This window comes from Dermacentor andersoni, chromosome 11, assembly GCF_023375885.2.
Source record: "Dermacentor andersoni chromosome 11, qqDerAnde1_hic_scaffold, whole genome shotgun sequence".
Lineage (NCBI taxonomy): Eukaryota > Metazoa > Arthropoda > Arachnida > Ixodida > Ixodidae > Dermacentor > Dermacentor andersoni.
In genome coordinates, this window is record NC_092824.1 from 49,230,889 (window position 1) to 49,247,827 (window position 16,939).

General features: G+C 45.2%; 1 protein-coding gene across 3 annotated transcripts in view; it reads right to left on the reverse strand.

The window, feature by feature from the left end:
- The window catches only part of LOC126517969 (deubiquitinating protein VCPIP1-like), an 84,235-nt gene that overhangs the window by 48,048 nt on the left and 19,248 nt on the right, over nucleotides 1-16,939 (reverse strand). For 2 of the 3 annotated variants that reach the window (XM_050167795.2, XM_050167794.3), the window contains exons 1-2: nucleotides 14,402-14,647; nucleotides 4,305-4,576 (exon numbers count right to left, since the gene is read on the reverse strand). In XM_050167795.2, coding sequence (XP_050023752.1) covers nucleotides 4,305-4,542 — 238 coding nt within the window. In that variant the 5' untranslated portion in view covers nucleotides 4,543-4,576; nucleotides 14,402-14,647. Of the gene's footprint in view, nucleotides 1-4,304; nucleotides 4,577-14,401; nucleotides 14,648-16,939 lie in introns of those variants that run through there. The other variant, XM_055064423.2, reaches the window with a different exon arrangement.

Genomic DNA, 16,939 nt, shown 5'->3' on the forward strand with positions numbered 1-16,939 from the left:
CACGCCTAGTTTCAACTCCATCCGTTAGTTGACGCAAGCATCAGAAAAAAAGAATGTGAAATAAACTTACAGACGTTTTATTTTTTTTATTCTTTCCTACTAAAAGTGAAAAAATTTTGCATTAAATGAACTTATACTTTGCGACTTATTTTTGTTGCGTTGCCTAGCAACAAGCTAGCGGCATGCCAGACACACGTGCATACGTCATGCGCCAGACAAGCCGCAGGAGGGAGCGAGGCCGGCTGCGCATGTGAAGCTCACGTGCTCGGCGACCCATCTCTTTTGGATGTAGCCCTTTTTTTGGGCTCCCGGTGTTCTCTTGCGTTCCATCTGCATTTCGACACGGCACCGCTGCACTACTGGATTACACCTAGGTGACAAATTTTGTTTGACAGTCTGCGACGCACTTCAAGTACATTTAGGCTTACTGCACAAAACTGAACCTACATAGTGACGCAGTTATCGAAAAACAGCTCCGTCGTCCAAGCCTAGTTAATTTGAGTGAATTACTCGTACTGGGAGATGTTTGCGACGCTTCCTATGAGCCCAAGCATAATTATAACTTGTTTCGGTAGTTTTTGGGCACGCTCGCCGCACCTGGCTTTGTGACGAAAAGAACCTTGGCCGTGTGACGCAGTTTCGCGTGTACTGAATCTTACCGGGAAAAGTTCTGGCGCTTTCTCTGACCCCAGACATTATTGTAACTAATTTCGCTACTTTTTGAGGTACTTTTCAAGCACAGTGGCAGCGCTCGGCGTAGTGGCGTAGTTAGCGAAAAGCAGCTCGGCTGTGTGCCGCAGTTAGTTTCGCGTGTACTGAATCTTACTGGTAGACGTTGGTGACGCATTCTCTGACCCGAAAAAGTATTGTAATTCATTTGGTAACTTCTTGGGATATCTTGAAGCATGCTCACCGCACCTGGGGTTGTGAAGCTGCTAGTAAAAAAGCAAGCCGGCCATAGTGAGTTAGTTTTACGTGTACTGAATTTTAGTGGGCAAGTTTGTGACGCATTCTATAGCCCTGCAACAACATATACCTTACTTCAGTACTCACGCTTGTCGAAAACGCGACGAGCGATTGCCGAGAGTGATGACACGGGAGTGTTGCTTGTGGTGGCAGGACGCATAAAAGATAACACGGAGCTCAAGAACTTGACGTTTATGTATTCCGAGTGACTGAAAACAGGCTTTGCAGCCACAAATCTGTCTTGAGTGCGACTAGAAGGCATTATGCGAGCGTGTAACATGGTCTGGTTGAGCCTGTGTTGTAGCCACCTCTGTGTACTTGGCGTACCATCGCGTCGACTGAGGCCAAGTTGTTTTGGAAACGTGCAGTCACCCGTGTATTTGTGCTCTTAATGTGCAGGAAATAATGCCCGGGAAGGGAAGGATGCTTGAAGATCGGATGTTTTCTTCAAATTTTATGGCATTGTTTGGGAGGAGTCTTTGCTGCGAAATGTATGTAAAAGTGAATTTATCTGTAATGCCGCTCATTCACCACTTATGCACGTTTCGCCTCTACATGCAATACTCCTGTTAGGTCAATATACCAAAATGATACACGCTTGTAATTTACTTTCAGCTGACGGCATCCGGTGGAGCTTCGTACGACAACGACTGCTGCTTACCTGGTGCCACAACTTTGGATGCATGCAGAAGCCTGGAACGAGCATTTATATAGAGCAAAATAAGCATTTCATCATTTCAGAAGACGTCTTGCATTTTGTTTATAAAATTGCACCTGACAGATTTGGCGGAGTCTTGTAAAGGTCATTCGCAATCATTTTTACTAAATAATGAAACGATTCCACGCCAAGGCCACGCGGGGTTCAGCAGAAGCAAAAAAAAAAAGGTACATAAATGCCGCGCCGGTCAGCGGAGCCGGCACGACGCGTACCAACTGGTGTTCAAAACGCGCGCGCCCAGAACTGAAACCGGAAGGTGCTAATACCATCCGCTTGGTGTGCTACAGTCAATTCGGCCGCTGGGCTCTATGGGAGCGTCCACTCTTGTTTAAATTTCTTTCTCTATGGTCGAACCATGAAAACCAGTGGCAGCATCAACAATAGTACCAATTTTCGGCATCGGAAAAGGTATTAACTCTGTTTAGTGATTTATAATACTATAATCAGTGCAAAGATGAAAAGTCCCACCATCTTTAGGAGCAATAGTTATAGGCGAAGCAAAGAGTGAAAGTGATGGTTAGATAATGTCAACATTCAACAGTGCTTGCAGCTCTCTTCTTCAAACAAGCCTTTTTCTCTCATGACATACTATATGGGGCTTTCTGCACCACTGTTCTGTCTGCATGTTCAAAGGGAACTGCATGCGAGTTCATTGCTGGAGGATAGTCTTCTATGCATACGAGCTCTGGATACTTGGCTCTGATGTCCTCTTCCCAGTGGACGCCTTAGACGGCTTGGTGTCCCTGCGCTTTTCGTCAGTTCAGTATTTTCTTCAACGAAGACCTTGTCATCCCGACAAAGGTTTATCTTTAGCTTTTTCATGTCAAGGCGAGACAAAAGGAAGTCATAGGTGACGTCGGCTATTGCCAACACATCACTCCTTACACAATGTCTGATGTTCAATCACCATAGACACCCACTCATTGTGGGAGGTTACTGCCCCGTCGTAACCCTAGACACGTAGGGTCCTCACACTGTGGAGACGATTGCTATCTATTTTGCTCTGTTTGACGAGGGACACAGACACTCCACCGTCCACAAGTGCGTTCATCTCAACACCATCAATCTTGACAGGGACATGAAGTAGGCTAGAAGATGCCAAGTACACAGTTTCGTGGCAGTCTTTCACGAGAGGCCGGTCGTCTTTACCCAGTTCTGTGCGAGGTTTACAGACAATCGAAACATAAGGAGTGCTACCAGGACTATTCGAGCAGCGATTCAAAGACTTCAAAAAGTTGTTCTCAAGGCTCCCTACAAGTTTGATTGATCATATATGCGAATGAGGTTCTACGAGCTCCTTGCTGTCCAGAAGAAATTCTTCTCCCCAAGGATGACTTTCCTGTGCTGGTTCCACTGGTAAATTTTCCAGACACTGCGTAAAGTCACTTATTGCATCTGGGGCTTTCAGCTGGACCTGCTTTCGAATACTGACAGAGAGCCCCAGTGTAACCATGGCTAATGATGAGCGTTCAAACTCTGCCATGTGCAACAGACGACACTTCTCAAGGCAGTACTCTAGTAGAAAGCCACGTGTGCGCCTGAAGCATAGTGCCAACGCCACCAGGAGGCTGTGTTTCCACTTCTCCCAATATGTTGGCTTTTGATCCAGAATCTGCAGATCGTACCATTTTCTGGCAGTGACACCAACGTAAGGTTGCACATTCTGTACTCTCTCTTCATCGGATAGCCATCTGTGATTGTCAGAAGCACACTCATATTACCATAACCAATGTTGTCGGTCTTCGGAGCCTCCTTCAAATCCATCAGGTTCAACGACATCCGGCACTCATTTTCTATTCCTCAGGGACTCGGTTAGTGCTGCCATAAGCCAACTTTGTTGCATCATCGCTCACTGCTACACTTCAAAAACTTGCAAAACGTGGCTCACCTTCTCAGCTGACATATGCTCTGTCTGAGAACCACAGCACAAGGGTGCCAAAACAAGCTCTTCTATTGTCAATAGCTGCAGGTTCACCTTGACTGATCCTGTCTCCAAAGTTCCTCACGGCATGTGGACGTTTCCTTGAGCACTGCGTCGATGAGGTCAGAGGAGCTGACGTGGGGGTCACAACATGCAGACAGCTCATCTTGCACTTGCTTGCCAGTGAAGATAATGCGCTGCGACAAGGTCTCGCCGACAAAGAATGTAACCCACATCCTGATGGGCTGCGCCAAATTATACAGCGTTCCTTATCAACGCAACTAAAGGAAACACACAACTTAATACTAACGGATGTAGTTCTCCATCTTATTCTACTTAGACTGCCCCCCTCATCTTATTCCTTTGGCCCCTTGGTTCTCTCTCTTCTTTTGTGGGTTAAATGCTGCATGATTCAGGTGTGCAAGTATTTTTTTTTTTTTTCGATGCAGTAAGTTAATCAAAATCTGTACTAAAGTTGCCAAGAAAAACTATTTCCTTGTTCCCATGGATTTATATAGGAGCTCCTAAATCTTTACTTACTAGGATCTCTAGGCACACAAGATAGACACTGTTTGTGCCCAAAATGAGCCCCTAAAGGCGCAAGATTTTCTTTTTGTGTGTGTAAGGCCACTCTGAAATGACCGCAAACGAAGCTGTCCCGTCCCAAGCTCACAAAATCCGAGGAATGTAAATGCTCACTAATGAGGATGTTTCGGATGAGCGAGTGGAAGGCGATGCCCGGGTTGGACACCTCCTGGACGTCGCGCAGGGCTGTCCGGTCATGGCGCTGGCCGCACTGGGGGCACTCGACACTCTGGTCGTAGGACGGAAAGAAGAGGCGTGCACAGCAAGCCTCATCGGGACACGTTGTGCTCAGCACACGCGGCTGTGCGGGCTCTTTTGGTGCACCACCCCCTGCCGACGGTGTGTCCATCATCCTTGGTGCTGTTGACCCGAGAAAGCGGGATCAGCTGCGTGGTGACAGGAAGGCAGCGATTCAAAAGGTGATCGGGAACAAACAGCCACTGGTCAACCACGAGCAAGCAAGGGAAGCCCCAGCCCAGATGGCCTAGACTAGAGCGCACACAGGAACCAATGCCATCTGGAGTACAACACCTGACACATCAGTACAGAGAGAATGAGGAAAGAACTTGCACACACACATGCACACACACATAGGCAACACTAGTCACAAAGGCTAACCAGATAGACGACAAAATCCCAGGAATGATCATATAAATGCCTTGCATTATAACTATACATGCTGCAGCCACTTAGAGCTATTGCCACCTCTACAGATAATGGCATGCCCCAGTTGGAGATATCCCCCATGCACCCTTTCGCTTTACCACATCGACATCTGCAAGCGCGTGCTTGCTCCTTCAGACAAGTCCGGCATGGGTGGCACACGAAATATTCACCATGTCAATAAGCACTCGGCAGGCTGCCACAAGGCTGTATGACATCACATTACTTCAATCTCTTTGAAAAAGTAAAAGGTTGTGTGAGAAAGGAAGAGTGTGCAACAGGTTGGGAGCAGACCGATCAACAGAAAACTAAAGTTTACAGATATACCAGCATAGATTCTTGAACCTCAGAAGTGCGCTTGTCCCTGTAACAAGGCAACGGTCCGGTCCCTTCAACAGTATGGTGCAGTTTGTTTTGATCATGGCACTTGATGCTCACTCCCACATATGCTGGTCAGAATGCAGTATAATTAATCACACATTTGGTGCACTGGCTACAAATGTGTTGTTGCCTTACTGGCGTACCAGCACCGCACAGTTAAATCCGACTATAACAAGCCCGGATCAAATGAATGCATAAAGTGCGTAAAGTGCACTAAAGCCATAAACGGGTGTAGACTGGAGCATGCCAACATAATCTCATGCACTGAGAATGCCATCCTTAGTAATGCTGGGAAACAGTGCAAGGCACAAGCAAAAATTAGCGCCTACTATGCGAAGTTTTGTTCTGAATAAACATTTCTTTTTGCTTCTTTTGACCTTCAGAGATAACAGCTCTGCCTCCCCCCCCCCCTATTTGCATATAATGAACACATCACAAAAGTTCATTTATTTTTGTTATCGGCAAGTATGGGTAGAATGAATTACCCGATACATCTATTTTTTGTGCGCAAGCCTGTGTGTCACAGCTGGGCTTGACTGCAGTATCAGTATAACACGAAACAGAGGCAAACAAAGGTATTGGCCTCGAGCTCCACCACTGGAAAAGTTGGCGCCACCGTCGGCGTGACGTGCTAGGAGGGATCACGTGGACACAGCGGCCGCGTCGGCTGCTTCGGGCGCGCCGAAGGGAGCTGAAAACGAGTTTAAATTCCCTCGTACGCTGCGGTCCTCATTTAGTGGCGAAACTTTCCCGCTTCGAGTGTCTCCTTTACAACGCTTCAAAGTACTACAATAGGTAGTGGCTGCCTTTGAAGGCGCGCAACATGGTAGGCTACTGCTCGGTGCCGCAGGGCCGGAAGCACGTAACGGAGGCCGGTGTCAGCCTTATTCACACGTAGCCGCAGGACAAGAAGCTGCGTGAAGCTTGGCTCGCGAAACATAAAACCGGCAAACAGTCATCGGCTACAACTCGGGTATGCAGCAAGCATAAACGCGAGGAACATTTCTGCTACGGCGCCCGGTCTGCGATGTTCCGAAAACGCGCACTGAGACGCTCGCCCGAGTCCGCTACCTGACTAATGTCATGACGGTTTGGTCTATGAACTTGTCGATGCTATAGATACTGGCAAGATCACTGGAGTGGAAAGGCAGCGGTAAGAAGCACATTAAAAAAAAAACATGGTATATTGTCATGTTCGCGTTATGAATTAATGCACTGGATTACAAAAAAGGAGCAGCGGGAAATTGCACGCTGAGAACACCGATAAACATACAGTGCGACGCAACTCGAGAAATAATATTGAGAGGTCAAAGAATTTAGAAGAAGAAAAAAAAAGATTGATTCGTCGCGACGGCACATCACAGTCCCCGTAGGCGTCGAAGTCTCTACAATGAAATTATTTTTGAACAGCTCTGATAGCGCCCACGCAACAATGGTTGCTTGTATACTGTCAAATGCTCATATTCTGCGGCGTAAAGCTCATGGCACGGTGCGAAAACGCGCGCGCGGAGAAAGCGAAACAGTGCGCGGACAAGCATACAGACGCGCAGTCAGTCGCTGCGAATCTGCGCGATCGCTGCATTGAGGCTTCGTTCTATTACGCTCCATTTAGTTATACAAACACTATAATAACATATTTCACATAGTTTGCTCTCAGCGTTTACCTACCTTTCACGCAAGAAGCCGGTTCGGGAGACTATCGCGGCGACCGCGCGCAGTGGCGTTCACTGTACGTATTCGGTAAAGAGATAGCGTTTGTAAACGATTGTGTGCTTTCAGTTTGCCCAAGATTATTATTTAGACAGTAAGAAACTTCTCTCGTTTCGAAAGTACTTACAGAAATGTCCGGGAGAGCTCGCGCGTGATGTTTTCAGTGAGCGCTGACAGCAAAACCTATGAGGAGCGCGCCACGTGATCCCTCATACTACGCCAGCGAGGCGCTTCCGATAGATGGCGACTCCGTAACTCCTCGCCGCCAATAGTGCAGGGGCGGGGAGAGAGATGGATAGAAAGGTAGGCAGAGACACAGAGGTAGACAAAGACGAAAAGGCAGAGAACTGATGGGTAACCGTTCAAAGACGAGTACATGTGGACTTGGATAAACAATCATTAAATGATGATGCACAAAGCTGGTGCCCTACTGTCACTCATGTGTACCATAAGTATCCGTGAGATACCTTTTTCTTTTTTTTGTTTATACGGTAAAGTATGACAGCCACCCACACGCTCATTAGGACCCACCGACACCCAGAGGTTATAGTTGATCCAATGCTTTTCAAACGAGTTCAATAATCAGAGCACCGCCAACAAACGCCATCATACTGTCATCATGTCGGCCCACTCTGCGTCCAGGCCAGCAGATTGTCAGTGCCGCACGGTTATTGGCTATGTCAATGCAATGTTCACAGTTCTTTCCACTGAAATCTTTTGACAGTGCTACTAGAGCTAACACATGACGTATCTCAAGATAAAAACAATGAAAATCAGATAAGAGTAGACTTTTCAAAGGCCTTTCACTATGTGCAACAGAAGAAGCTACAAAATTAAACAAAAAACTTCAGCTGATATTAGCAGATGGTCTCATAGTTGAACGAATTGAAAAACTACCTCACTAACCACTCACAGTTCGTACAAATTGATAATGATGCCTCCAGTTTAGCCCCTTCGACATCCTGTGCGTCCCGGGCCAATGTCCTGGGCCACTTTTTATTCCTTATATGCATAAATGATTTTCTTTCCAAATGTCATGTATATCAGTTTCTCTTCTTTTGGGGGGATGAGTGCATCTTGTACCACAAGATCAATTCTAATAACAATAACAAAATCCTAAATAATGCTCTGAAGTGTGCCTCCACTTGGTATCAGGGGTTGCAGGTGGCTCAGGATGTATAAAGAACTGCAACATTAACAATAACTAGAAAGAAACAAAACTTATACTATTGATGACACGCCCCTAACTCAGGTTTCTGAGTCTAGATATATTTAGGTTTAACCTTGCCACATGATTCCCGATGGGATGCGTATGTTAAAAACATTACTTCAACTGCACCAATGCGACTCTTTCTGAGATGCTGAAGTCTCTCGTCTCAAGAGACACTAAGTTTATTGACTTATTATTGCATGATGGTCCCACTAGTGCTGAAGTAAGCCAGCATGCTTTGGATTCCTTTCACCCAAAACTTACTCCATGATGGTGATTTATTGGCATCCTCGTTGAAACAGGGCAATGACGTATCATGACCTGGCGTGCTTGAGTTAGTCAGGTGTGCTATACATGCTCTTCATTCTAGCATTTTTGTATACATCTCTAATCTTTTTTCTCTTCCTTAAAACTCGTTTATATTCCTTATACCGCTACCTATGTCTCTAATGCATCCGGTCGTGTCAATCCCTTTCCCGATTTTTTTTTTCCCGCCAATACTCTTAAGCACATCTCTTGCCTCTCTCGACTGCCGAGTGGTTGATGCTTCCATCCACTATAAATCCAAGCGCTTCTGGAAGGTGTACGTAACCTACAGGTCGCACTGGGTGAATCCCTTCACATTTCATTAGAATGTACTGAGTGGTCTCCGGATTTCTGCTGCAGCATACACATGCCCCATTTTGTTGCAAATATTTGCAGTGGTATGTTTTTGTCCTTAGGCAACTAGCTCGAGCTTCAAATAGCAAGGCACTGCCCTTTGTGTTATCATGCAGATTTTCCCTTACAAGTTCTTTCTTCCCATTCTTTGCATCCAATTCGCTGTCTGTTTTTCTTTCTGATGACTTCTGGTTGTCTATTTACACTTTCAATTACCCTGTTCTTGGCTGCCAACTTTCTTGGCCTCTTCCTCCATTCTGTATCCACGCTTTTCAGGTGCAGCTACTTGTGCACTTTAGCTGCCCATGTATTCTCATCCATGTTCCTGACTCTTCCTTCGAAACGAATTTTTCTCTGCGCTTTTCTGACTCCAAAAGAGGCCCAACCCATGTCACCCTGCACTGGCTCATTTGTGATTTTACCGTGGGCTCCCAAAGCCAACCGGCCTACTGACCTTTGGATAACGTCCAACCCTGACAAGATATCCAATTTTAAGCATGGAATGGCATTTCCGAACGTTAGCGATGGCACCATTACTCCTTTACAGATTCTATGCACCATCCCATACTTATTGTGGTCCCAAAGTGCTCTATGTTTCACTACTGCTGCATTCCGCTTCCCCTTTATTTTCAGATTATCTTGGTGGGTGCTTGAGTAAGTCATTCAGTCATTTATGCATACGCCGAGGTATTTATAATGCTTGACTATGAGTATGACGTTGTTGAATTGACGCCACGTAATTGCTCTTCTCTTCATTTAACATCATAATTCCTGGCTTCACTGTGCTAAACTTAAGGCCTAGATTTGTCACTGCCATGCCACAGAAATTCTCAAGTGTCTGTAAATCAGCTGTATTGCCCGCTAGCAGAGCTACATTGTCTGCATACATCAGTCCGGGGACATTCCGTTGTATCATTTGTCCATTATGCATGCAGGATAAATCAAACCCCAATTCGCTGTTTTCCAGTTGTCTTTTTATGCCCTTAATATAAAGCATGAACAACAATGGAGAGAAAGAGGACATTCTTGCTTCAGTCCTTCATGAATTTCCACCACTTCATTACATTTTGTACTTTCAGCAGCTCCACAAAATCGTAATCTATGCCTTCGTACTAAAGAATATCACGTAACAATTCCCTGTCTACGTTGTCGTAGGCTCCTTTAATATCTAGAAATGCAACCGGTAAAGGTCTGTTCTGAGCTACTTAAATCTCTAAGCACTGAGTTAGTACAAACATACTATCCTCTAAGCATGTGCTTGGTCTAACCCATTATGTAGTTCCCCAAGTACATCATTTTTTCTCCATCCACTTCAACAGTTCTAATTTTATGGCTTGCATTGCCATTCTATATATCACCGACGTTACTGTAACTAGCCTGTACGAGCTTGTCTTATCCTTATCACCTTTACCTTTGTAGATGAGGTTCATATTGCTTTCACGCCAACCAACCGGAATTTTCTTCATTCTAATCACTTGCTCAATAACACGAGATAGCAGTGCCTTGCACTTCTGACAGAGGTTTTTGATTAGCTGTATTGGGATTTCATCGGATCTTGCTGCCATGCTATTCTGGACATTTTCTTCTGCTCTTTTCCAGTAAAAGCCTTCAATGCTAAATTTTGATCTTTCAGGCTTCTCTGTTGTTGCTGGGTCTGTTTGAGTCTGAACTAGCTTCCTTTCAGGCCTTAGCTATCCCTAATAATGTATGCGATGTACTACACCGTCTCCTTCAGAGATGTTAACAGTGTTCATCCCTCATAGCTATTTCTGAATTTTTAGTTGGAGCTCCGAGTGCTCTTATATGGTTCCAGAACCATTTTGGGGTGCCTTTGTCTCTTTTGCGAATATTATGCACCCAACTTTCAGTTGCACATATAACTTTCTCTTCCATGAGCTCACTCGCCATGCTTTTCATTTCTCGGTATTTGTTCCACATAGGGATCACCTCTTCTTCGTGTAATCCCAACTTCTTGGCTTCTCGATGATTCCTAGACACCTGTTTACTCTCTTCTATAGCTTGCTTCATTTCCTTGTTCCACCAGTGATGTGGTTCCCTTTTTCCAATCCAACAATTTTTTTGCCGTGTCTGTTTTATTTCCTGCTGCATAACATCTACCGGTTCCTTATATGCCCCGACTGTTGTAGGAAAAGCCTCCACTTTCTTCTCTATGTTTGTTGCGATCTCTGTTATTTGCTCTTCAAAAATTTTTAGAAATTCTGAGTGGTATTGGTTGGATACTTGACTACGATACATGACTGCCTATTTCTGCATTGCCACAGTACCTGTACACGACACTTATTCTCTCTGTTAACTACCATAACATTCTGTTCATCACATAGATCCAGCACTAGAGCACCGCTGTAACCAGTATATCCGTTTAAATCTTCCATGTGCACATTCATATCTCCTACTAATAGCACCTGGTCTGATTTGTTGAACTTATTAATATTGCTTCTAATGCAATCGATCAATTCTTTACTTTATCTCTGCTATTACTACCTGCTCATAGGTAAGCTACTCCAAGGCATGTTTTTTTGCCTTCCCATGTGCTGCTAATTCATAAATGCTCCTTACAGGTCTCTTTTACCCTTTGCCACTTCATACCTCGCCTAATAAGCATGCCTACACCTATGCCTTTCCTTGACCCAGTCATTCTGTTGCAGCCTTCCCATATGAAATTGTCAGTAACAGGCGGCTGCTCCAAATCTCGATGCGTTTCGGTCAGGGCATACATGCTAATAGCTTTGTCATTCAGCTGCGTTTGAATTTCCAGCCACTTTTCCTGCCTGCGACCACCTTGCACGTTTACGTAACAAATTTGACTGTCTATATACTTATCCTTTGTGCACCTTTCCTTAACTCTTCAAGGTCCAATTCTGCTCTTTGCTGATGTGTTGCTATATTCACTGCCTAGATGGTGGTGCCCTCTGATAGTGATGAATTAAACTGAAGTCTTATTCCTGATCTTTGTGCTCTATCTGCATATATTACAAGCTCATGAACTGGAACTCTATGGTATCTGTGCATCCGTGAAAAACTTAAGTGTGAGGGGCATCAGAGGCATTGTTCTGCACTAGCAGAGTGTCAAGTTCACAATGAGTGGAAAAAATGGGAGAGACAGTTGCAAAGTCAGCGGGGCAATGTCTGGTTGCCAATAACTTCACTTACATGGAACCAATCAAAAGAACTATCTCCAATAACGTTCTTTAGGGGATGGCCTCGGACATCTTCCAAGTGTTTCTTAAGATGTCGTGGGACCCCTTAACCATTCTATTTGCAAGTGCAGTTTAATGCGAGGACAAGCTATTCGGCTAAGTGTGCAGCAATGTACTATAAAGCAGCTAAGAACCAAGCAAAAAGTTGTGCAATGCATTGCAATGTCGTAAACTGTGTCGGACGCATACACAGCACTGGTCAATGGAGCAAGTACATAGCGTAGCTCAAGGCACGATAGTCTGATGTCTGCTCTTTGAACCTTTGTGACATAGACACTTGTCTCAGTCAGTCACATTAAAGGACTGAAAAACCGCCCCTGCTTTTTGAACAGTATTTAAGTATACACATACATCGTGTGCAGAATACCGAGATGATCATCAATGGCGAAAACGGCAGCACTGCACATAGCAGGGAAGCACAAATTAAAAAAAAAAACAATCCTGTACTGTTCTCCAGACTTTCCTGGTTGCTTTACACACCATGACAAATACAGGGTTCTGCATGCGACCTCAGTAGGGTAAAAGTTTCGAATTGGTCACTTGGCAGAGGACAACAGCACTGTGACAAGAGCTGGCTGTGTGTTTCGAGAAGGGACACGGGTTTACCCATTGCGAGTCACTAATCCTTCCGTGAAATTGCCATTCAGTTGGCATCATGCAGAGGGTGATTAGGGGCGGACAATGGAGGAACATTTTTTTCTGGGGAATCGGTGTGACCCATACCTTTCGCCACATTTCATGGACTTGGGTGAGAGTTATGCAGCGAGGAAGAGAGAGCGCCTGTGGGGAGGGTTAGCTAATGCGAGGGACAAATGGTGGTAGCAGCATAGTAAATGATTAAGTGCCTGCCACTCCAGTATTATGGCATCAGTTCAAAAAAATTCTTGTAGCTGCATGCTCATTGTAGAGTGGTACACAGCTGCCACTATATGACGAATTTCCGAGCTCGGAGTGCTCTGAAGCACCTTTAATTTAGTTTGTATGTTGTGTCTGTGATTTGCACTGTGTGTATCATTTCCTTTCTCATCTGAATAGCATGTTAGGCACGTTGTCAGGCAAACCTCTTCAGGATTCATTCAGAGTCCCTATCTCTCAAAGGAAAAATCATAGGTGCAACATAAACAGATAGGAAGAGAGTTGTATGGATTTAGAGGCCAAACGTTTGTGCCTCATATTTCACTGAACTTACGGTGAACAAGCAGACTTAGGAAGGCAATGCCATGTATTGAGAAGCCACCTGGTGGCCTACAAGTGCAACATAACGGTCACCAAAAGTGAAGTGATGTGCAGTCACTAGTGACAGACGATTAGGCGGTATGACAGGAACTTTGCCGGCACACGATGGATTCGGCGGATGCAAGACCGAGGAAAGTGAAAATCGTTGGGAGCAGCTTTTATCGTGCAGCGGACATAGACCACGCCGATGAAAAATGTACTAATGCTGGTGATGTCACGTATACGAACGAGTTAAGACATGACAGGGAGCACATGTTCGTGTCCTCGAAACTGCGCGCATGTCAACTGCGGGGATTTGCGCAGGGCCGGTCACTATGCTGCCGAATTTATGCGCTGCGTTGTAACGTCGCGACTCGTACTATTTATTGGACCGTTCAACACGCCGCTGTCAACGTTCCATACGCATTTCCACAGGAAGCACTGGTTAAGGAAAACGGGGATGGGGTCTCCACTTTACCGAAGCGGCAGCGACAAAAAGAAAAACAAAAAGAGCCTGAAAAAATTCAGCGTGTGTCAAGTCGTAAGCTGGTTTACGAGCACAGGCCTTTATCAATTCGAGAACTTTACCCTTCCAGCCAACGGCATATATCGCTATTAGTTCAGGCTTTCCCTCCACCGCCTTGCCGTAAGGTGTTTTGGACAGACGAATACAAAAGACGTACGCCCCCAGCTGAATCGCAGACCAAAACGTAACGCGGGTCTCTCAATGGAATTGTCACATGTAAATGAGCTTTATTTACGCACGTCTTCGCAGCTTCCTTATCGTGGCGAGAACACCTCGCGATGTTCTAAAGAGGCGAAAACAGGAAGCGCGCTCACGCGCGAAGTGCATAACACCACAAAACGAGAACACAGACCGCGGAATTCCTCTGCGAGTTCCTTCCGTCGGGACACTGAAGGCGTGCTCCGCAAACAAAGCGATTTCAGATGTCGCATGCGACGACGCAGCGACTGTTATGAAAACAAAATTCTCAGCATCGCTTTAAGTCAATTACGGCGGCCAGCGAAAAGCAGAAGTTCCCAACCACTAAATCTCGTTTGTAAACAAGCTCCGCGTTTGTGGGCCACACGGCTCGGAAAAACACTTGCAAAGCCTTCACGGGCTCATTTCTGCTCCCGCGAACAAAACTTACGCCAGTAGCGACAATCGTGAAAGCTGCAGATGCAAGTCCGTCGTATCCATCTCAGTGGTGACTCGTCCGTCCCATGACAACTGAATGATGACCAACGTCCCCGCACGCACACGCTAGTACGAACGGTGGGGATGCAACCAGCTGGGAAAATGCGGTTATCCAACAGGGGCACCGGAAAATCTCCAAGCTCCCGAGTCACCGCCACAGCAAAGAGCGACGCCAGGGCCCAGGCGCTTTTGGGTGCATTCGAAATACACTGTCAATGTAATCGTTCAGCTTCTATGTCACTTTATGTGACGTCACTAACTCACCTCTCAAACCCCTCCCTCCTTTTTCGTTTCGCCATAAACGTTCCTTTTTGCAGTGCCCACGTATGGAATATAAGAAACCGAAACCTCATAATTTCCACCGATCAAAATTGCTAAAACTAACGTGACTAAGTGGTAATTATTTGCTGCGCACACTTTTGAAGCACTTCTGATTATTGATAATGTATTATTTCTTAATAATTAGGCACGTTTTTGGGTGCTTCTGGCATAAGACCTCATTCTATCGCACGTATGGAAACGTTCTGTGGGAGACAAATACTTACACCAACGCAAAGTCAGCTGCACATAAGATTCTGCGTAATCAGCCTCGTACAGCTAGAGCAACAAGATAGCAGCCCATAGCAGCGATAAAGCAATCTTTCCTTCATCCGTCGTTCCCGCACTGCAAAACGGCAGTACAGACGACAAGACGAACGCGCCAGCTAAACAAAAAGTCAAGTCGAAGCCAACAGGAAAGCCAACCTTTTGGGGCATTGGTTTCAGTTTCGCTATTGTAGAGGAAACGATCGTTTTTATGTTTTTATTTATAGTTGATGTGACAAATCTGAATATCAGAGCACGTTCTAAAGCATCAGATTCGGTTGCTTGCGGCGCGCTGTCTCTTGTGCGGATCTTCTCTGCACGTTTAAAAAAAAAAAAAAAGAGAGAAAACCCGCGAAATTTGAAGCGAATCGCTGTGGCGTCCTCCTAGCCGCTTTCAGCTGGCGCGTCACTACAATGTTGATGCTTCCCTCAAGCGCACTGTAAGACCCCTGAACGTATTCTGTGCCCAATCTGGTACTTACAACGATTTTACGTGCGCCCTATTATGAATACCTTTAAATAAGTGTAGTTTGTCATTGCGCTTGAAGCCATGGATAGGGTACATTCGCGATCGACAGAAGTGCTCATTATCAATATGACGGGGCTGTGAAAGCAGCTTTTCGTCAGTCCAGGCTTTGATTTATATTGGTACAATAATTCTTAGTAGCTTCACGAACACATAATTTATTCAAACTTGGTATCTTTCCTTGAATCAAATACGTTTTTTTCTCCTTGTCAACACGGTTTCAGGAAGCACTTCTCTCGTGAAACTCACTCTTTTTTACTAACGATCGTTTTGGAGCTTTTGACAAAAATTTGGTAAGCCATTGCATCTTCATCTCTTTAGATTACGACACCGTGTCACACAACCTTATCCTCCTAAAAAAGGAGGAAACTCAATATAGATCATGATATCCTAGACTGGATTCAATGCTTTCTCACCAACCGCTTACAGTACGTTCACGCTAATGATTTGACTCCCTACTGTTCCTGTTACTTCAGGCGTCCCAGAAGGATCGGTTTTGGGCCTATTACTATTTCTTATTTATATTAATGGCTTACCTGTAGGCATTAGCTCTCGCATTAAACTTTTTGCCGACGATTGTGTGCTTTATCGTGTAATTAATAACCCACAGGACGTTTCTATCTTGCAATCCGACATTGACGCTATTTCTAACTGGTGCGACAAGCGGCTTATGAAGCTAAATACTTCAAAATGTAAGGTCGTGAGAGTAATGCATCACAATAAAGATAATGGCAACTTCGCTTATACCTTAATAACTCCGCTTTAACTCCCGTTACTAGTTACCGCTATCTTGGCGTACATGTGACTCACAACTTCTCATGGAATATACACTTTGAACACACAATTAACAACGCTAATCGCATGCTTGGATTTCTACGCCAAAATTTTTCCTCCGTTCCCTCCGATTTAAAGAATAAGTTGTACGCAACACTACTTAGGTAAAAATTATAATATGCTTGCTCTATTTGAGACCCATCTAGCTCCGCATTGATCACCCCCCTTGAATCCGTTCATAACCGCGCTGCCCGATATGAGCTCTCTGACTACTCTCGCTACGCCAGCGTTTCTTCAATGAAAGCTGAGTTAGGTGTACCGACACTTCGGTCACGCCGCAAGTGCTTCCGCTTGAACCTCTATCACATTTTTTTTTTTTTCAAAACTAACTCAACACTTAAAAATTATCTTTTTCTCCCTCCAGATTACGTGTCCTCGCGGGTCAATCAGAAACTCAAGGCTAAAATTCCTTCATGTCGCACTAACCCTCGCCATGCCTCTCTTTTGCCGCAAACAAGCAGTGGTTGGAACCACCTTTCCACCTCCGTCGCTGCAATCAAAGACCCTGCCGCCTTTAAAGTTGCGATTAACGATTTATTGTTAGAA